Source organism: Littorina saxatilis, linkage group LG2 (genome assembly GCF_037325665.1).
Source record: "Littorina saxatilis isolate snail1 linkage group LG2, US_GU_Lsax_2.0, whole genome shotgun sequence".
NCBI classification, from domain to species: Eukaryota; Metazoa; Mollusca; class Gastropoda; order Littorinimorpha; family Littorinidae; genus Littorina; species Littorina saxatilis.
The window spans coordinates 84,717,057-84,739,906 of NC_090246.1; the positions used below are offsets into that span (position 1 = coordinate 84,717,057).

Genomic DNA, 22,850 nt, shown 5'->3' on the forward strand with positions numbered 1-22,850 from the left:
AAGCTTTAAAGTACAAATCTAATAACAACACACTTTTATTGACACTATCTTAAAGCTATGAACAGAGCGTTGACAGTCGATTGTGCCCTATTGAACACATGAACAAGAGGTGCTGAAGTACCTCGAAAACTATCAATTTTAAGAGCAGATGAACCATGCTTTTCCGTCTATTGTAATTAATTGTACGGACAATAAATGATCTTATGTCTAATGTCTTATATCTTATATCTTCACGTCTGGCATTCAGTTGTTGAACTTCCAGTTTTCGATACAACTTTTCGTTTCCTGCATAGGTTCTGCAACTTTCGTTCTTTTTTTTCTAGCTACTTGTCTGGGGTTGCTTTTCCAATATAACTTGAACCTAGATCCGTTAGTTAACGCCAGCTGTTTCTGATCGAAACCTTCTCAGTTCAGTGTTCACGCACGGGATTCCGTGAGTTCTTTCCGTTATGGCATCACATGTGTTCTTCACTCGCCCTTGAACACCAGGCGATTCTCCGAGCTGGCCAAAAACAACCTGCAAAATAAAGAATAAAAATTAACCGTTAATGCTATAAACAGACAATAAGCATTATCTATTATACACTATACGGAAGGCGGCGAAGTCGTTGTACGGAATGAGGTACGTTGAAGACAAGCATGTTTCCCTGCAAAGACCATCCAGTGCTAAAAAACAAAACCTTAGGCCAAATTGAGGGCATGTCTTCTTAGCTACGGCATGAACACACACACGCACGCACGCACACGCACACACACACACACACACACACACACACACACACACACACACGCGTCAGTGTGCCCGAACACACACACGCACACTACCACTAACACAGACACATGCACGCAGGCACAAACGCACCCGACGCACACAAACTGGCAAACAAACACACGCACACATACACACACAGACACACACAGACACAGACACACACAGACACACACACACACACACACACACACACACACACACACACACACTCTTACACACATGCGAACGAAAGTAAACACAAATATACAAACGACCAAACGAACGGAACCAACTTGAGTAGATCTTTTGTATTTGTGTAAAGCAGACTACCACAAAGAGCCGCATGGAAGTGGTTACCAAGTAGAAACACACGCAGACAGGGAGCAACCCAACAACAGACGTACAGAAACACATGGCAAACACATTTCATACACAAATACGCAGACAAAAGAGCGCGGTGGGACATATGACATCATGGTAATATTACTGAGTGAAGATAACATGACATATTCCGTACCCTTGCAGACACAGAGGTAGTCGCTAATGCTTATACTATTCTGCACATACTTTACGTTTGACATTATGACGAATCAAGTCGAAATTCACAAGATTTTTTCACTTATTCTTAAGCCTGTCCTTAATTTGGCCAAGTCGACTACGCGACGTATACTTCGCGAAACTAGCCGCACGGAGCATTAGCTCTTAGTTTTCGGTAAAAAGACTACGACTTCGGGCTCAATTGGGTGCTATGTTCCTAAGTCACAGAATGGCACCACACACACCATACACAAAACGAGATTCGGAAATAACTCTGTGTTTGTGTTTATTATATTTTTTTTGTTTGTGTGGCATGTTTTTGCTGTTTGAAGAGTTATGCCTCATTGAAACTGACACAGTTTCAGACACACCTCTCGCCAGTGATTGGCCCGTGGGTTGTTTGTCTCATTAAAAGCAAGGGTATTCACTCTTCCACAATCCATACAAACCCAACAGAGTTACTTTCGGAATTCGTCTATTAGAAAGAAGCAGAAAATATGCACCCACCTATGAGGGCCCCAAAGGGGGGGTATCATCACGATCACGGGAAGGGAAATTTTAGTTTTCACGATCACAGTTACCTTGATTTTTGTCAATGATCACCGCAGTCAATGATGAAAACAAATGACGATCACGACCACGAGACTTGATTTTTTTGTCATCACGGATCACGGGCAAAGTCCCATCACGATCACAGAAATGGAAATTTCGGCAATCACGGTCACAGAAAGGTCAAAAACGCCAATCACGATCACGATTTTAAACCCTTTGGGGCCCTCACCTATACTACATTCCAGCCACCAGAGAACCCAGGTGGGGTCCTACCCAGTAAATACACTAATACTTTAAAAAAAAAGTGCGATGTTACAACTAATCACCAAGAAAACTGTATAAATAAAAAAAATCATAAACTATTCACCCACCTGTACCCAATGCCAGACACCAGAGAACCAAGGAGAGGTCCTACCCAGCAAATGTACTGGTTCTTCCAAAAACGTCTGGCGTTACAACTAATCACCAAGGAAACTGTATAGATAACAAAAATCACAAAATATTCACCCACCTGTACCAAATGCCAGCTACCAGAGAGCCCAGGAGGGGTCCTACCCAGTAAATGTAGTGGTAGGTCCAAAAGCTGGTTGTGGCGTAGCTAATCACCACAGCCGGCCCGAAGCTCCTGGCTGGGTTCATGGAGGCTCCCGTAATTTGGACGCTGTGAAAACAGATAACTGCAGTCATTAACAAACCATCAATGTCTGCTATGAAATATATTACGATATAGATCTCATCTAGAATATAAAGTAGGTTCTGCGGGTGACTGTTACTAAAAGGCTCTCGTTTTTTTGCCGGATTTGTAAAAGAGCTCACGTAGATGGGACACACACATTTAGACCACAGCACGCTATCAAAGGTTCTATTAAATATCAAATTCAAGTTCTATCAAATTTTGTTGAAATGCTGGAGCCGTAAAGAAGGGATGCGGCTGAAACGTCAAAGGTGATGCAAAGACCTGCAAAAAACTTCGGAAAATTCCCGGCAAAAACGTTTGTTGGGCCATTTCAGCAAATTTCATCTCGAAAGTATTAACAACATAGCAGCATCAAAAGTCCGTGTTTAACCATGTGCAATTTTTTCGACGAAAAAAAGAGAGAAACTGAGAACCGCGAAAAAAGAAAGGAAACTCTCTATTAAAATACATTAACATGTGCGATTTCCAAAAAAAATCAGAGAAACATTGAACAAAATAAGACAACTCTCTACCAACCCTGCCAAAATGTCGACGGTGACGGCAAAGCCGATAGCCAAGGGAGCTAACTGCGACTTGTTCCTGGGGTCGACAGCGGTCATGAGAACGGTGAGCACGAGCACGGTAGTGAGCACGACCTCACACAGCACGCCCTGTCCCGCCGTCACGCCCTCTCCCAGGGTGTGGGCGCCGCCCCCGATAGCTGTGTACACGTCTTTGTTCAGTATGCCCTGCAAGGAAAAACAGAGGGGAAAATAAGAGAAATAGAAAAAAACGGAGAGTGAGCACGACTTCACACAGCACGCCCTGTCCCGCCGTCACGCCCTCTCCCAGGGCGTGAGCGCCGCCCCCGATAACAGTGTACACGTCTTTGTTCAGTATGCCCTGCAGGGAAAACAAAGGGGGAAATAAGAGAAAGACAGGAATGAAGGAAGGCATCCATCCCATATCGCGGTGTCCACCCCCCTCGGTCCCAGAGCTTGGGCACTGACCCCCCCCCCCCCCCCCCCCCGATATCCGTGCACACGTCTTTGTTCAGTAAACCCTGCAAGGAAAACAGAGAGGGTAAACAATCGATTGAATGTCGCGGGTTCATATATATGCTTTTGTTCTTCTCTAAGGTGCCAGGAGGCTGGTTCCGCGTAACTCTCACTTACACTATTGCACATATTATTTAGAGCGCTTACGGCCCTTTGTTTCTCTGACCAGAGAGACAGAAAGGAAGGTAGTGAGCGCGTTATCGCACAGTACCCCCTCCCCACCCATCCAGCTGTCACCCCCACCCCTACCCCCACTGAGGTGGTGGGCACCGCCCCCAATAGCGCCTATTTCAGAGCATTCGCCGTGTAGGCGTCTGAATTTACTGTGCATGCACTGCAGGGAAAAACAGAGAGGAAAAAATAAGAGAGACAGAAAGGCAGGCCAGACCTCTAACAGTGTGACCCCTCCCGGGCCCCGCCCCCCAGCTATCACCCCCTGTTCCAGGGTGTAGCAATGGAACAATTGACAGAAAAATGACAAGATAGCATCTGTGAGATGACAGCTGCTTTGTTTTGGGTTTTGTTTTGCTCACAGCAGTGATAGCGTGTCACATGTGCCGTGGTACGCAACCAGACACGCTGAAACCAATACAGTGGGACCTCCCTCTTAGGACCTCCTTTTTCTTTATTTGGTGTTTAACGTCGTTTTCAACCACGAAGGTTATATCGCGACGGGGAAAGGGGGGAGATGGGATAGAGCCACTTGTCAATTGTTTCTTGTTCACAAAAGCACTAATCAAAAATTTGCTCCAGGGGCTTGCAACGTAGTACAATGTATTACCTTACTGGGAGAATGCAAGTTTCCAGTACAAAGGACTTAACATTTCTTACATACTGCTTGACTAAAATCTTTACAAAAATGGACTATATTCTATACAAGAAACACTTAACAAGGGTAAAAGGAGAAACAGAATCCGTTAGTCGCCTCTTACGACATGCTGGGGAGCATCGGGTAAATTCTTCCCCCTAACCCGCGGGGGGCTTTAGAACCTCCAACATGCTGAGAAATCAGGTCATAAAAAGGACGAAGTCCTAAAATGGAGGTAGATTTACAAAGGTTAGGTTATGCGCCGAAAATCTGAAAAAGCAAGTCTTAAAATGGGGGAAGTCTTAAATTGGGGGTCTTAAAAGGGAGGTTCCACTGTACACACTGATCGCACATCTTGTCGACTTAGCTTTTTGCCTTGTCATGGCCGGCTCTAGGTCAAAAATGGATGATGATATTGATATCAGTTCACGAGTATAGATGCATACCCTATACACTGATTACATTAATTTTCATATTGCATGCTTGTGGCCGATAACTAATCCTCTTAGACATGTGAGCTTTGTCATGACATATGTACAGTTACTCTCTGATAATGTCTCTCGTGATGATTGATCTGTAACAGGCTTATTTACGTGTGTAGCATCTTCAAAACAATGACAAAACACTTCTTTGTGAAGCGGAGTTAGGCGTAATTTTTCATACTGTCGTGTATTATTGGCTAAAATCAAGTTTCAAGTTTCATTGTTAGTGAAATGGGCTCATTGCCTTTCGTCAATATTTGACTGAATGTTTTGCAGGGGATTGGGGATCGAGAGAGGGGTACCGAAGGTGTGTTTGTGTGTGTGTGTGTGTGTGCAGAGCAATTCTCATCAACCATTTGGACCGATCTTTACTTAGAATATTCCTTTGCCTTGCATGCTTCTGGGCAATGGGACCGAGAATAAGAAGCCACACACTTTCTTCTATCATTTAAAAAAAATATCGGTTACATCCATACAAACAAAAAATCAGTTAATAATAAGATTTATTTACCATTCATTATATTTGTATCTGTCCACTTGGTCACATACCCAAAATGAACAGCATGAGCGCTGTTGGTGCACAGTGCTATTTGGGGGGAAAGAATTATTTATTTCGGAAATTAAGTCATAAAAAAATCCAACTCACCGAAGCAAGCAGCCCGGGTGTCAATGTTTGGTATATTAAAAGTGTAGGGATGGTCTTATCCCATATTAATGTGACAAGGGAGACTACCGTCGCCCTTCACAGCAGACTCTGCAGAGTTGTTCGCCTTTGAAGTAGGCAACACCTGTGGATTGTAGAGTTCTGTTTGTGATGGGGTCTGGCGGCTTTTGACTCTCTGTATGTTCATGGATTCCTTTGCGAATGCATAACAGTTTTTATAGGGCTTAGAAATAAGCTCTAAAATTCTCAATCCTGTTTGATTGGACTTCGCCTCCAAAGGTGATTGTGGTGTTTTGGCATTCGTTACATTTGGCGTCGTCGACAGGATGGGACTCGACATGATATGTTCCGGAATGGCGTTATGGCCACTGAATCATTTTTCGTGCTGTTCCAATTCCACGAACCTGGGAGGGACCTAAGCTTGGCGGGTCCATGGTTCGGAACTTTGGGGACAAAGTTCATTCAAACGGGGGCGAGTGTGACAGGGAGACTACCGTCGCCCTTCACAGCAGACTCTGCAGAGTTGTTCGCCTTTGAAGTAGGCAACACCTGTGGATTGTAGAGTTCTGTTTGTGATGGGGTCTGGCGGCTTTTGACTCTCTGTATGTTCATGGATTCCTTTGCGAATGCATAACAGTTTTTATAGGGCTTAGAAATAAGCTCTAAAATTCTCAATCCTGTTTGATTGGACTTCGCCTCCAAAGGTGATTGTGGTGTTTTGGCATTCGTTACATTTGGCGTCGTCGACAGGATGGGACTCGACATGATATGTTCCGGAATGGCGTTATTATTATTATTATTATTATGAACATTTGTGCGCCTAATCTAAATATAGCCCTAGGCGCTTACAAAATATAAAATACATAGTGAACATTATACGAAACACAAATCGACAAGGACTCATACACTCGCAGACAGGCGCACAGCGAGAACGCGACGCACTCACTCATACCAACTACAGGCACATGCATTCTAGACGGAAAAACAGTCGTAAATAAATAAATAAAGTATTGGATACATAAAGTTTGTTGAGAGAAGAAGAATAGAGCTGGAAAGGGAAGAAGAAGGAGAAAGAAAGAGACAGATCAAGGACCAGCAGGAGAGGGTGATGTGTGGTCATTAACGGACTAGTGAGGGAAGAGGTGTGTTTTGAGTGAGGTTTTGAATGATTGCATAGATGTGGAGTGCCTGAGTGAATGCGGGAGTTGGTTCCAGATGGATGGGGCCTGGTAGGAGAAGGTGCGCTGGCCATATGTTTTGGTGCGTGCTGATGGTATCCTAAAAAGGCGGGTGTCTGCGGAGGATCTTAGGGAGCGAGAGGGGGAGTAGACATCAAGAAGGTCAGAAAGATAGCTAGGGGACGATAGATCAAAGTTTCTGAAGCAGAGTGTGGAGATCTTGAACTGAATCCTCTGTTGAACAGGCAGCCAGTGTAGGGTTTGAAGAAGAGGGGTGATGTGGTCATGCTTGGAAGAACGAAAGATGAGGCGGGCGGCATGATTCTGAACACGCTGAAGCTTTTCGATGATGTAGTTGGGAGAGCCAGATAGAATGGAATTGCAATAATCGAGTCGGGATAGGACAAAGGCGCAGAGCAGAGTTTTAGTGGCATCCTCAGTGAGGAGATGACGGATGGAGGAGATGCGGCGGATTTCAAAGAAGCAAGTGCGACAGACATTGGCAACATGCTGATGGAAGGACAGGGACTGGTCAAGAGTGACACCTAGGTTGCGGACAGCAGGAGAAAGAGCAATAGAAGAACCATTGAGATCGACAGACGAGGGAAGAGAAGGATGATTGAGATGTTTTTTAGGAGAGACAAGAATCATTTCGGTTTTCTCCTCATTAAGCTTCAGCTTATTCAGGTCCATCCACGCCTTGAGGTCGGTGATACAAGACTGGGTGGAGGCAATGAGGCGAGGGAGGTCAGAGATAGGTCCAGAGAGATAGAGTTGGTTGTCGTCGGAGAAGCTGTGGTGAGAGAGAAAGTGGTGAGCGGCAATTGAAGGGATGGGTTGGGTGTAAAGGACGAACAAAATAGGCCCCAGGACGGAGCCCTGGGGCACACCGTACTGTAGAGGAGAAGCAGAAGAAGATAGGCCGTTCACAGAGACAGACTGGTAGCGATCGGTGAGATAGGACTGAAACCAAGAAAGGACAGACTGAGAAATGCCAAAAGAGTTTTGAAGGCGGGACAAGAGCACGGCATGATCAATAGTGTCAAATGCCGCGCTCAGGTCCAGCAGAGAGAGAAGGCAGACGTCGTTGTTGTCGAGTGCAGTCAGTATGTCGTTGCTAATTTTCAGTAGAGCGGTTTCCGTCGAGTGTCCAGAGCGATAGGCAGATTGATTGCAGTAGAGAAGGTGGTTGGCTTCAAGATGGTCCAAAAGCTGGGAGAGTACGATTTTTTCTGTTATTTTGGAGAGAAATGAGAGATTAGACACTGGTCTGTAGTTCTTCAGATTTTCAGGATCCAAGGAAGGTTTCTTGAGAAGAGGTCGGAGGATAGCGGATTTGAAAATGGCAGGAAAGGACCCAGATGAGAGAGAGGCCACTGAATCATTTTTCGTGCTGTTCCAATTCCACGAACCTGGGAGGGACCTAAGCTTGGCGGGTCCATGGTTCGGAACTTTGGGGACAAAGTTCATTCAAACGGGGGCGAGTGTGACAGGGAGACTACCGTCGCCCTTCACAGCAGACTCTGCAGAGTTGTTCGCCTTTGAAGTAGGCAACACCTGTGGATTGTAGAGTTCTGTTTGTGATGGGGTCTGGCGGCTTTTGACTCTCTGTATGTTCATGGATTCCTTTGCGAATGCATAACAGTTTTTATAGGGCTTAGAAATAAGCTCTAAAATTGATTGGACTTCGCCTCCAATGGTGATTGTGGTGTTTCGGCACTCGGTTACATTAATAACCTGGCCAGATCTGAGACATTGTGGCGAACTTTTCACGAAGTTGAGTGGACCTTTAACAGCACGTTGTTGCATCTTGATTTAGTGGCAGTGTGTATGCTTGTTAACTAAAACACTGTTTTCATTTTTTCGTCGTTTTGAATGTCTTAATAATCTTGCACTTAGAAATGTTCGTTTATAGGTTTAGATGTGCCGAATTGTTTTCTTCAGTTTAGTGTATTAATTCTAATAAACAATAAAGTTTTGTTTGTTATTGTTACATGTATGAGTATTATGAAAATACCCCTGTACATACCAGCCCATCGTTTCAATGACAACGTTAAAAGAAACACGAACACACTGACACACAAACCAAACAATGCTCAAGGCAACAACAACAAAGAAAAAAACAATTAAAGAACTGCTCAAAAAAGATCATAGCAACGTCGAGTATAAAAACACATTTGTTTGCAATCAACTGAAGGCCCAGCATATAACCACGGCATGTCCCAAATAGACACTAGTTCTGGGGACAGAAAAACCAAGTTAGTATAGCAGTCAAAGTCGTCACTAGCCACCAACAGAAATAATGAAAATACGGGAAATCGTTTTTATTCTACACACGTGAGAGAGACACTCGTGAGATAATAATTGTTCAAATCACACGTGTGTATATCATGTAAATGAGGTCATGTGAAGGAATTCTGACAGGGACCAGTTTTTCCACTGCTTATGATGCCAAAGTCACCGAGACAAACGTCATTATAGAAAAAAAATTGCTCTCGCTAATTCCCCTCGATGAATTTTTAGAACTAACACGTCACGCCACACTCAGTGTTTCAGAGTGACGTTTCTTTGCTTTGACGTAATAGATTGCACGAGGCTTTAGAAGAGATCGAGGTTCCAAAACAAGCGTCTTCAATTTAGCTGCTTCGACTGGAGGGATTTTTGAGTGAAATACACGTAAGTACAGTATGTAGAATAAACAGAATACTACATGGCTTGCTGTGTTGTACCTGATTTACACTCGTTGCTTTTTCAAATAGTGAACAGCTCGCGGCTTTCGCTCGCAGTTCAATATTTTAAAAAACAACTTGTGTAAATCTGGTAGGACCACAGCAAGCCATGTAGTATTCTCTATGTCTCTTTCCATATTGATGTGTATGTCACGGTAGAACCAGCGATCTGGTAGGATCGGCTATCGTACCGGTACAATTGCCGATCGGACTTTGTCCCGGTACAACTGCCGATCAATGTTTTTACAATGAAAATCGGGTGTTCTACCAAAATAAGCTGGTAGAAACTCGGATCGGCAGTTGTACCGGGACAAAGTCCGATCGGCAATTGTACCGGTACGATAGCCGATCCTAACAGTACAACTGCCGATCGGACTTTGTCCCGGTACAACTGTCGATCAATGTTTCATTTGTACCGGTACGATAGTCGATCCTACCAGATCGCTGGTTCTACCGAAGTGGAACTATTATGATGGTATTATGGATATGAATCTTGAGTAAGGATACAAAATTAGAAAGATGAGTTATTTTGACCAAGTCAAATTTCACCATTTGCAACAAAATCTAAATCCTTTATTATCCCAATATAAAAGCATTCCCATTATCATTTAAAATTAAAATCCATAACCTATGATGACGTATTCGTGCAAGTGGTCGATTGTGGATGACACTTTGTTGAACAAGGAAGGCCTGCTCGCTTGCATTTGCATTTCCTGTTGTGACACTTTCCTCTGCATGAGCAAGCTGAACTTCCCTTTGCTGTCCAGTGTGTGACAATTCGTGATGCTTTGATGACGCTTATTTCGCTCAGTGATTCAACATCGACGTTTTGAAGCTGGCTGAAGTGGACATTTCGCAAATCCACCATATCGACCGCTTTGAATTTGTTCTTCAGAAGTTCAAGACCTCCGTTTGTGTACACCTTGTAGGCTAGAAAGTTTCAGAGCCACGTTGTTCCACACTCAAAATTTTGCATGGCAAAAGCCGGGCACCGGTGTTTGTGCGATCTACTTCATGAATTCGAATGCCAACAGTGTCACCAACGTTGAAACTCTTTTCTAAGTGAGCCTCCTTTGCATCGAAATTTACTTGTTGTTTGTTAGCAGCCTTCAAATAGTTACATGTTGCAATCTTCCTCACATTTTAGCTCGTCGTGAACTATTCTCATACGCTGAACGGCTGAACATTTGTTGACAGTGACAAGACATTTTAGCTCGTCGTGAACTATTCTCATACGCTGAACGGCTGAACATTTGTTGAAACATTGATCGACAGTTGTACCGGGACAAAGTCCGATCGGCAGTTGTACTAGTAGGATCGGCTATCATACCGGTACAATTGCCGATCGGACTTTGTCCCGGTACAACTGTCGATCAATGTTTTTACAATGAAAATCGGGTGTTCTACCAAAATAAGCTGGTAGAAACTCGGATCGGCAGTTGTACCGGGACAAAGTCCGATCGGCAATTGTACCGGTACGATAGCCGATCCTACCAGATCGCTGGTTCTACCGTGACATATATATCCTTCAAGAGTGTTTGCAGGCATTTGCCGCTCTGCCATTGTATAGCATGCGCAAAAGATCATGCACCGCTGTTTGCATTAACTTAGTCATAATGCATACTACATTCAGAAGAGAAGAGAAGAGAAGAGAGAGAAAGCGAGAAACAGACAGACAGACGGACAGACAGACAGAGGAAGGGAGGGTGCGGGGAGGGGGGGGGGGGAGAGCGCGAGGGAGACAGACAGCAACAGAGACAGAGACTGACAGAGATACGGACAGAGGCAGAGAGAGAGAGAGAGAGTGACAGAGAGAGCGACAGAGAGAGAGAGAGAGAGAGTGACAGAGAGAGCGACAGAGGAAGAGAGCGAGGAACGGAGAGAAAGGGAGACAGGGAGATAGACAGAGAGACAGGAACAAAAGAGAGAAAAATGAAAAGTAATTATTATACATCGCCATCGGATAGACTAAATCAAGCTCTCTTTGTGAAGCTGGCAGCAAAACGACCTAATTGAATCGCCACATGTTGCCACTTTCTATTGTGTTGGGCAATTTCAGGCCAATACAATCTGTCATCATTCTTCTGTTGCCGTGAGGCTATCTAGTGTACAAATGACATCTATATGGTTGTGTAACAATAAACCACAGCAGCGGGCATATGGAATCATCCTCGGTGAAAGCTGTTGGATATTTGCTTCTCTGACAAAAGTGTCATCTGGCAAAATTGCATTTCAAAGCGGAACGAAGAGAGAGAGAGAGAGAGAGAGAGAGAGAGAGAGAGAGAGAGAGAGAGAGAGAGAGAGAGAGAGAGAGAGAGAGAGAGAGAGAGAGAGAGAGAGAGAGAGAGAGAGAGAACAAGAACAAATCTTTAATTGTCTAAGGCCACAGCCCCTTACAATAGTGGTTAAAATAACAGCAATAGTATATGCACTCCTCCGAAAACGGCGTATGGCTGCCTAAATGGCGGGGTAAAAAACGGTCATACACGTAAAATTCCACTCGTGCAAAAAACACGTGTGTACATGGGAGTTTCAGCCCACGAACAAAGAAGAAGAAGAAAGTATCTGCACAGTTATGAATTATAGTTACGCATAAAATTCAACAAATACATTAAGACCCTGATGACATGTCACTGAACCTGATTTATAAGGGTTCGTCTCTTCTGTAACATGAAGAACACAAATCTGCTGAAGCTGTTCATCACATTATCCTCATTACTGCCACAGAAAGAGAGAGAGAGAGAGAGAGAGAGAGAGAGAGAGAGAGAGAGACACAGAGAGAGACAGAGAGAGACAGACAGAGAGACAGACAGACAGACAGACAGGACAGAAAGAGACAGACAAAAGAGAGACAGACAGACAGACAGAGAAACAGAGACAGACAGACAGGACAGAGAGAGACAGTCAGACAGACAGACAGACAGACAAGAGAGACATAGACGGAGACAGGCAGACAAACAGGAGAGAGAGAGAGAGAGAGAGAGAGAGAGAGAGAGAGAGAGAGAGAGAGAGAGAGAGAGAGAGAGAGAGAGAGAGAGAGAGGCTGTTTTAGGGAAACTGAAACTGGTATTCACAAATTAAAAAATAAATATAAATTAATGTATTATACAAGCAGCCTATTGATACGTTTTCTTGATAAAAGAATACAGTTACTGATAACGCCGCATCTACGAACACCAACGTTATCAATAAGAACTCTGCCATCAGTTTTTATTTTCACTGACATGGAAATGATAAATAAGTACACGTGTCATTTTAGTGAAAGGCACTAGACTCATAAGTGCATTTGTTTGAGGCGAGAAAAATCGTGTTTGATCGCCCTTCAAGTACAGCGTTTTGTAATTTTGTAACCAACCAATCTACTCGGGAATGTGGGAGAATAACGAGCATCGGAATAAATCTAAAAACAAAGAGACTGCCAACGTTCCAAAATTCAGAATAAAAAAAACAAGAAAGGTAGGTTGTTGGAACGTTTGTTATTGACAAAACAATACATTCACATATATTTCGACCCAAACTATTTAATAATTTTTTTATTATTTAAAATAATTATTTCCAAAATTGGGTCGAAATATCTGTGAATGTATTGTTTTGTCAAAAAGTATCGGAATAAACAATCAAATCTCCCCCCCCCCCCTTTTGTTTCATGCACCTAGAAGTCAGAAGTCCAGTAACTTTGACCTTCTACTGTAGTACTTGTAGTTCGGATAAAATTTAAGGTATGATACTTTGATCGACTGGCCTGGGGAAGGCATTTTGATACAAGAATCTGAGGTACGTATCACCTCAGGTCTTTATTTTGTGCACCACTGTCAGCGCCTGTGGTCATGTGAGTTGAATAAATAAAAGGAAGGTGATAGGGGTATAGAATGTGCAAGAACAGGGAATCCCATGATGTACCAAATGGGTCCAGCGTAGTGGAACCCACCTTTAAGACTTCAAAAATCCGAGAGAAAAACTTGAAAAAACCCCGTGTCTTAACAGGGAGGAAACCAGTGTTGAAACGGAGGTAAATTTAAAAGGTAAAGAACAGAAAGTCTGATGATGAAACAGATTTTGGTCAGGTAAAATAAGCCTTTGCTTTAAACAAGATTTTATTAAAGAAATACAGGGTGGCATGTATATATGCGATACAGACATTTGTGACCACACAACAAGCTAAGCTTATATTAAGTGTGGTTATAAATATGTACATCTAGATAGGAAATATTATTTCACGTGATGTCAAGGTCAGGGGGGGGGGGGTCAGAGAGACGATGACTGTCACAGACTTGCCAATTAAATGTTTCTGCAGCAGCAATAATTTCGTCCAAAGTATTGTCCAAACTAATTAAGCTGAGGTTAGTCATGTGAATACACTGAAAAAAACCTTAAGCAAGATTCACTCAAGCTTGACTTTCAGTAAAATCGTTAAACAACATGACCTACCAATAATCAGATACTACTGAAAATAAGCCTTTGCTTGAGTTCGTTGTCTAGTTGCATATTTTCAATTGTTTTGAATGTAAAAAAAGTTGTTTAAACCAAACAGATTTAACTTCAGCCCTGTCAGCAGCGGTTGGTTCGGGACATGTTTTGTTCATACATTACGCTACCAATTGGAAATCAGAAAAATCAAGGGGGGAGCGGAGTTCTGAATTGCAGGTTCTTAAAGGGGGTCGTCTACATTTGTGTTTTTTTTTTCAATAATCTTATGGTTAGATTTCGCTAAAAAGTTATGTCAGATGATGAATGAACCATGGGGAAAAAAGTTATAGAAAAAAAATATATGTAAAAAAAAAAAAAAGATTTTATTTTTGGGTAGCGTGACTCACGCTTCCAATATTTTGTTTTCTGTTTGCTGAGAACATGTGCTTTGCCTAAAAATACTGACCAATCAAATTCATGTCACTATACTTATAGCCACGCCCAAACAAGTGCAGCAACAGTTTGACACTGGAGCGCTGTCCACGCTTTTTTTTAAACGCACGAAATGCACGGGATTTGAGAGGAGTTTTGCGCTTGGCATTTTCCAAATAAGGATATCCTACTATGAGTACTACGCTGGAATACTACAATGAATTTTCAAACGGCTACACTGGCTTCGTCTTTCCTGATCGAAAGGGGGTGTATTGATGATAATTGTAGACAATAGACTCTGCACTTTAATGGTCAAATGACGATTTCGGTATGAAAATGTAGACAAGGACCTTTAAAAAGGAAGGAGTTTTAAATCGGAGGGTCTGAAAAGGGGGTGGGAGGTGGATTTTAAATCGGTGGCTCTTAAAAAAAAAGGGGGGGGGGGTTAACATCAGAAAAGGGGGAGTTTTAAATCAGAGGGTCCTAAAAAGGGGGAGATTTAAATCGGTGGGTCTTGATAGGGGGGTGGGGGGAGTTTGACATCGGTTGGTCTTAAATAAGGGGGAGGTTTACAACGGAGGGTCTTAAACAGAGGGGAGTTTTAAATTGGAAGGCCTTCCACAGGGAAGTTTTAAATCGGAATGTCTTAAAAAAAGGGGGGAGGGGGTTACATCAGTCGAAGGGTCTTAAAAAGAGGTTCCACTGTATGTCCTTGAAGGAAGATCGCCCTTGGTATCGTCCTGCAAAGATTGCTGACCCTCGTGATTTCCAAACCAGGCTATTGACTTACAGGACAGGCTCGTAACAAGGGGAGGGGGGGGGGGGGGGCGACAAGGGAGGCTTATATCAGGCTCTCTCCACACCCGAGCTTCCACCTACCCCGTGTCAAGGGCGTTCGTTACTTATTCCCCTGATTTCTGAAAGGCCATGTAAATGCGAGAGGCCGTTACCTCGCAATAGAGAGAAAGAGCGGAGAGAGAGCTAGTTGGCGCTCCAGGATAAATGGTCTATGGCTGGATCGGGTAGTAATGCTGCGCTCGGCATTTTCTCTCTCGGTTATATCGTGAGGGCAACTGAATTCTTAGCGTACAGTTCAAGCATCACATGACATTCTCATCAAGCAATGTTTGCACGCAAGGGTGCACAAACACAGCCATTGCATAAACATTATTATGTCTAACTTGAAGGTTTTTGTACACACACCAAACATGGACATACAGGCAGCCGTTCCTTGCATTCACGCACAGAGAGAGAGAGAGAGAGAGAGAGAGAGAGAGAGAGAGAGAGAGAGAGAGAGAGAGAGAGAGAGAGAGAGAGAGAGAGAGAGAGAGAGAGAGAGAGAGAGAGAGAGAGAGAGAGAGAGAGACAAGACAAGACAAGACAAGACAAAATCTTTATTATCGAGGGTAATAGATAAGCAAGAATATTGCTTTTTTACATCCAGCCCTCGCCCTAATATAGGGTCAACAAGAACAGAAAACAATATAATCAAATAACTATCACATCAAACTTATAATACATTATATATATATACAGATATAAAAAAAAAAATTAAAAAATAAAAAATAAAAAAAAATAAATTGTCATGCTGCATTTTAAGTACAATTTCCAATAATAAATATGTCAATTTTTAACATATCTTAATTTAGATCTGCATATTATTATAATTTAGTTTAACATGCACATACATTTTAAATGAATTGTTGAACCATTCAGCACATGTTTAGTTGCATTATGTGCGACATATAATTTTTTTTGAAGCTGTCTGTGTTTGTTTTATGCTTAAGAAAAATAGGAAGTGAGTTCCATAGGACCGCACCTGAATATAGAAGGCTTGATTTGAAAAGGTCAATACGTGGAGTCGGTGTGATGATTTTTAGTCTGTTATAGTTCAAAATAAAATTATCACGTAATGTCTCCGGTGCATATCCTGACATCACTTTATGCATTATAACACCTTTATTATACATTAACCTTTTTTGAAATGGTAATACTTGCAAATTTGTATAATCAGATTCTGAAGGAGTGTGATTTTTTAGCATAATAAGCTTAACTGCTCTTCTGTGAAGACTGGCTAAAGGTTTCAAAACATTAGCACTTGCACAATCCCACACAGTGGATGCATAATCAATATTTGACAAGATGTGATTGTAAAAAAAAATCTTTCGCGAGTGGAGATTCAAGAAATGTTTTATTTTTGATAACTGATATATTTTTTGGGAAGCAATCTTACAGATGTAATCAATGTGATCATGCCATGATAAATTATTATCAATCTTTACACCAAGGACTTTGTGGTGAGACACTTCTTCCAATACTTGATTTTTAATATAAAGAGGTGGAATGCTCGATAATAGATTTTGTCGTTTCTGTCTTGTGGTTATTAGCATAAATTTTGTTTTAGTATGGTTAAGAGACATATGGTTTAACTCTGACCAATTCAGGAGTGCATCAATGCTTTCTTGTAGAGTTTTTGATAAATAATTTATGGAATGGTGACTAGAATGAATAGTAGTGTCATCTGCAAACAACTCACAGTTATTATGTATGTACAGTGGTAAATCATTGACATAAATGGAGAACAATAATGGGCCTAAAACAGATCCCTGTGGGACCCCATATTTCAAAGTACTTTCATTTGAATATGATGCATTAGTAAATGTAATTTGTTTTCTATTTAAAAGAAAAGATTTAAGAATATTAATGGTGGTGCATTGCATGCCATATATTGACAATTTCCTAATGAGAAGAGAATGATCAATAACATCGAACGCCTTTGCAAAATCAACAAACAGAGAGAGAGAGAGAGAGAGAGAGAGAGAGGACTTTGGCTACATGTTTAATGGCGTAGATTCGCTTGGCAATGACACTGTCCTTTCCTATCGCAGCAAGACGATTGATTTCCATAAACGTTGAACTTGAATGACGTCACGTATTGTGACGTAGAGCTTTTTTTTTCAAGGCACGCATTAGCGTATAGTAGACTTATTGTGCCATACTTCTCCGTTACGCATGACGCTGGCCTAGCTTGACTCCGATGCTTAATTAATTGTCATTACGGTGTGACACCCATTTACATATAATTTAGTTTCCACTCGTGACGTAAATTATACTACAATGACGTCAGACCTACCCCACACCGACGATGAATGACGACCATACCGTGTGACAGACACGCACTGACGTAGAATTGTCTATTTGTGACGTAACAAGGTATGCAATGACGTCAGACTTACCCTAGTGAGACCAGCTCCCGCCAAACCCCCGACGATCTGAGCGAGGACGTACAGGACTGCTTTCACTGGACTGATGGCGCCCGCAATAAACGCACCAACTGTTACCGCTGGATTCAAGTGGGCACCGCTGTAAGTGAACATACAAATACTTCATCATTCACCTGAAATATTGAAATGTGTGTCTGTGTGCACGCACGCATGCGCGCGCGCGCGCGCGCGTGTGTGTGTGTGTGTGTGTGTTTTAGTGAGGTGGGTGTGATAAGGGCACCGCTGTAAGTGCACATAGCAATCCGTAGCCATTCATTAGTATGACGGATTTTCTTTTGTATAAATGAATTAGCAATTTTTTGCGTCAATATTTAATTTACCAAAGGCAAGTTCAAGGAGGGGAAGGGGCCTCAACAGGAGGACTCCATAGGTGAGGATTAAAAATAATCTCTACAGCGCTTTAGTTTGATTTTAACTTTTGACTCTGTCACAATTGATTTTCGTGGGAAAGTCAAATAGCAATGTTTCTGGTTGAGTTCAAGTTCAAGCAGGTACAGACCAGAGTTGTCTGGTGTCATTGTTCTGGATGTGACGCGAACATTTCCATTGGAAATTCGACATGAACCCAAAGTAATATCACTGAGCTATAGGAGACACAGTTAAATGTGGACACTTTTTAAGGGGTGTGTGTGGTGGTGGTGGGGGGGGGGGGGGAGTTGATGAGGGGTTCGTGAAATGGGAAGGGGTGGGGGTATACAGCATTTATATAAAAAGTTTTTTTTTTTAATTCTATCAATTTGAAGTTGGTGTTTTCAGTATAGTATAGGCTATATATTATGGTTACATTGCTATTCGACGCTATTATCTCTTCTGTTTCATTTTCCGCTTTTGGTTGTTTTTGTTTTGGTGAATTTTGTTTCCCCGACGATTTCTAACGTTCTAATTGCTGTACAATTAAGATAAAAAGGTCACGAATGATTGTGATAATAAAAAAACAATCGCATACAATCGGGTAAGATAAGTGCTTATTTGAAGTACATGTCAATCGTGTTCACTTTTGACCGTCTGGCCTAGTAGACCTACGTATCGCTAGCACTCTAACCACTCGTCAAGCGATAGACTTCAAATAATGTTTTTTGGTCCTCACTGACTCTGTGTGTGTGTGTGTGCGTGTGTGTGCAGTGGCGGATCAGCTTAGGGGGGGCTAAGGGGGCCCGCCCCCCCCCCTTCAGGGAACAAGAGAGAGAGAGACTGAGAGAGAGAGAGATGGATGGATGGATGGATGTCACGTTTTATTGTGTAGGCTTCAGTTTGAGTTCAGTCACACTGGCCCTCGTGGCATTTTCCAGTGCGATGTGCGTGTCAAAACCGGCCTCCACCAAAATTTCTGCCACCGTAGAAGGGAGCTGTTTGACCCACTTGTCAAACTTGAATTTGGAACTGTCTCTGTCAGTCATTTTGCACTGCTGCGTATACAAATTTTGAAGTAAAAAGAACTGAGTAAAAATTTCCAAGTCAGCTTTGCTGGCAAAAAAACTTTGCTGCTGCTGCGCCGGTGTACAAAAGCTGACTGACTACACTGAATACAAAAGCTAACAATCACATATCTAGGCGTAGGAATATTTTACTCAATAGGCCCTACACACACAACTGCCACACGATACAGGACCCCTCTCACGTGCAGCCCGACCCATCCGCCGAACACGCTACTCCAAGGTGTAACCCATCCCGCAGAAGGGACCGACTGCACGAGAGAGCGAGCTGAGCGCACTCACACAAATTTAAACTTTAATTATTCTAAATAACACCGAATCAATGAGTTGATTTTGACAATTTTCAGACAAATGAAATTGATGCATAAAACGAAATTAATAAGGGTGAGATACATTGGGCTTTAAACATAGCCTACACATGCAAATAAGTGAGGCAAAATAAAGAAAGAGAGAGAGAGATGATTAAATGACAGTTTCTGGGCTCAGGTGGCCGTAGATTGCAGCACTGTTTTGTTTCCTTGAAAAAAACATATTCCGGGGGGGGGGGGGGGGGGATGCCCCCGGACCCCCCTAGCATGTTCGGGCGCTTCAATTCAGGCGCATCGCGCCTTCAAGTTTGTTGTGCAAAAAAGTTTGGGTGGCCCCCCCCCCCCTTCCTTAAGATCCTGGATCCGCCATTGTTGTGTGTGTGTGTGTGTGTGTGTGTGTGTGTGTGTGTGTGTGTGTGTGTGTGTGTGTGTGTGTTTCTCTCTCTCTCACACACACACACATCGGCACACCGTGCACTCGCATACGTACGGAATGTGGTACGGCGGATTAAGTTACGTTAAAATACGACGTACACCCCTTTCCCCATCATCCTCCACCACCCCCAAGAAAAATGCATTCATTTTTTATAATAAACAAGTGAACAAATAAATGCATTTATAGGAATACAAAATGCATATTCGATAAAAACATGACGGACAGAACGTGAGACAGACAGACATCAAACAAAGAGAGAGACAGAGCATCAGACAGACAGACAGACTGACAGATAGAGATACATAATAAAACAGACATATAGAGCGTGAGACTGAAAAAGGCAGACAAACAGACAGACAGACGAGCGGACAGACAGACACACATCAAATTCACTTGCCTGATTTCGCCTAGGGCAACCACAAGCAAGGCAATGGTCAAGCCATGACCGGCGGCGATAGCGATGGCAGAGAACGCGGTCGAATAACCGAGAGTTCCAGCATTTCCAGACTGTAGAACGCACAAGCACCCAACACACACAAACAGTGTAACTCCGAAAAACTCGGCCAGAACAGGTCGTAGGTAGTCTTCATACAAACTGGGATAATGCAAGCCTTCAGTACTTCGGTTAATCAAGTTGCTTCGTTCGCTTGCCATAGCTACAACAGACCACTGAGCTACCTTTGAAATATTGTCCCTGAGTTACAGCTTTTTGCTGCTGCAAAGTGTCGTCTGCTACGGATCAGAGAGAAGGAATGAATATATATATACACCAGATGGCATGCAACTGTGCAAATCTGTTTTGTTCGGCTCAAACCTCTCTCACACACACGCAATACACCGACACGCACAATCGTTTTGTTTTCACTTGTTCTTCCACGTGACTGTAAGCCTGAGGCTACGGGGTTTTGCTCGACCAATCAACGTACAAATAGTGACATTCTGTGAGCTCTGATTGGACAAGACTGGTTGATTGAGAACTTTAGGTTAGGTAAGGAGGTCACGTCGCTGCCCTACACGCCACCAGGCGTGAAAGGCAGTAAGTAAGTAAGTAAGGAGGTCACCTGAAAAGGTCATCACGCCACAGGCGCCCGTTCAAGACATTTTCTCAGGTACTTATTAGCTTGGACAAGAACTAAGTCCATTCAGTACTATTGCGGCTTTGAGAAATAGTCCCCTTCTTCCATGTCGCCCGACAGAATGACAAGGGCTCAGAAACTCGTTTCAGAAGAAAAGAAAGATATGACTGGGTGCATAATTATGCTGATGGCCGCTCCGGAGGTGTTATGTTATGTTATATCATAGACCTATATTCCCTGGTTATATGAAGTCTTATATCGCGCGCGTATCTCCAGACTCGGACTCAAGGCGCAGGGATCTATTTATGCCGTGTGAGATGGAATTTTTTTTATACAATACATCACGCAATCATCGACCAGCAGATCGCAGCCATTTCGGCGCATATCCTACTTTTCACGGCCTATTATTCCAAGTCACACGGGTATTTTGGTGGACATTTTTTTTTATCTATGCCTATACAATTTTGCCAGGAAAGACCCTTTTGTCAATCGTGGGATCTTGAACGTGCACACCCGAATGTAGTGTACACGAAGGGACCTCGGTTTTTCGTCTCATCCGAAAGACTAGCACTTGAACCCACCACCTAGGTTAGGAAAGGGGGGGGGGGGGGGAGAAAATTGCTAACGCCCTGACCCAGTGTCGAACTCGCAACCTCTCGCTTCCGAGCGCAAGTGCGTTACCACTCGGCCACCCAGTCCTCAGGCCGCTGGTTACACACTCTGAGTTCTGAATATCGTGCATATTTTTCCTAGGGTCGATTTTCAGGTATTACCGAGCCTCTGGCGAGGTAGGGGAAGGGCTCCTAATATGGACCACTTTTTGTTTCATGCTGATAACTAGCTTGTTTTCTTGCGAAGAAGTCAGTTCATTTTGTGTTTGGTAGTCCTTCTCATTTAGCTTAACCGCTAGGCCCAATTAGAGTGAAGTAGCTTTGATAGATATTCAGCAAAAATTAAATACAGAAAAGAACACAAATGGTCCATATTAGGTCCCGCGAAATCGGCGTATCCTGCCTGAATGGCGGGGTAAAAACGGTCATACACGTATAATTCTACTAGTGCTAAAAACATAGGTGAACGTGGGAGTCTAAGCCCATGAACGAAGAAGAAGAAGAAGAAGAGGTCCATATTAGGAGCCTGGGCGCCTGATATGGACCACTGAAGCGGCCTTCTCGAATCACTGTAAAAAGCACCCTATACTTCAGAGGGCCCCAAAGGGGGGGTATCATCACGATCACGGGAAGGGAAATTTTAGCTTTCACGATCACAATTACCTTGATTATTGTTTTCACGATCACGAACACCTTGACGAATAGAGGATCATAGAGTGATACAGCTGTGAAAACTGTATGTTGAAAATAAAATGCTTTGCAATAATGCCCATCACGATCACGAAACAAATGACGATCACAATCACGAGACTTGATTTTTTTGTCATCACGGATCACGGGCAAAGTCCCATCACGATCACAGAAATGGAAATTTCGGCAATCACGGTCACAGAAAGGTCAAAAATCGCCAATCACGATCACGATTTTAAACCCTTTGGGGCCCTCACTTCAGAATAACGTGATACAACTTAGTTTGGTGTGTAAGTCAGACTAATCAAAATATGCTTTAGATTTATCTGTTTTGGGTTGATGAGAGCATTATTTGAAGCACACCAGGAAACTAAAGAAACTCATCAAAAACAGAGTGAAAATAAGTGAAATTATCAACTTCCACGAAAAGAAGACTATTTGTGATTTTTTTTTTAAATCTGGAAGGCTAGTTATAGGTTATTTCCAGCAAGCTTCTGAATGAATTAATAAAAATAGCATTTAGCTTTTATTTTCTTCGATTTGTTGAAGGTGGTCCATATTAGGGGACTCACACATACTTTGAGATTTTGCTATTATTTTTTGTTTGCAGTAGAAACTCGGGGTCAACATTGCTAAAATGTAACAAATACGGTCTTGGCTGTCATATGTAGCAATTGTTGTGTGATAAAAACTTTGGCTGTGGACAGAAACGAGTCCGTTTTAGGTGGCAAATTTAGA

At 42.8% G+C, this 22,850-nt stretch overlaps 1 protein-coding gene across 1 annotated transcript; it reads right to left on the bottom strand.

Moving 5' to 3' along the window:
• Positions 1-290: 290 nt before the first annotated feature.
• On the bottom strand, positions 291-20,567 carry LOC138959972 (aquaporin-8-like). The gene is made up of 5 exons (XM_070331678.1): positions 20,133-20,567; positions 17,511-17,637; positions 3,054-3,265; positions 2,352-2,501; positions 291-517 (listed from the first exon to the last, which is right to left on the bottom strand). The coding sequence occupies exons 1-5, from the start codon at positions 20,387-20,389 to the stop codon at positions 469-471; spliced, it is 795 nt and encodes a 264-aa protein (XP_070187779.1). The 5' UTR covers positions 20,390-20,567; the 3' UTR covers positions 291-468.
• Positions 20,568-22,850: the final 2,283 nt, after the last annotated feature.

Coding starts and splice junctions, on each gene's coding strand:
- LOC138959972 (XM_070331678.1), bottom strand. CDS start 20,389: ATGGCAAGCGAACGAAGCAACTTGATTAACCGAAGTACTGAAGGCTTG. Junction 3,266..17,510: donor CGGGAGCTGGTCTCACTAGG/GTAAGTCTGACG, acceptor TTTTCCTTGCAG/GGCATACTGAACAAAGACGT. Junction 518..2,351: donor GTAGCTGGCATTTGGTACAG/GTGGGTGAATAT, acceptor TTTATTTTGCAG/GTTGTTTTTGGCCAGCTCGG.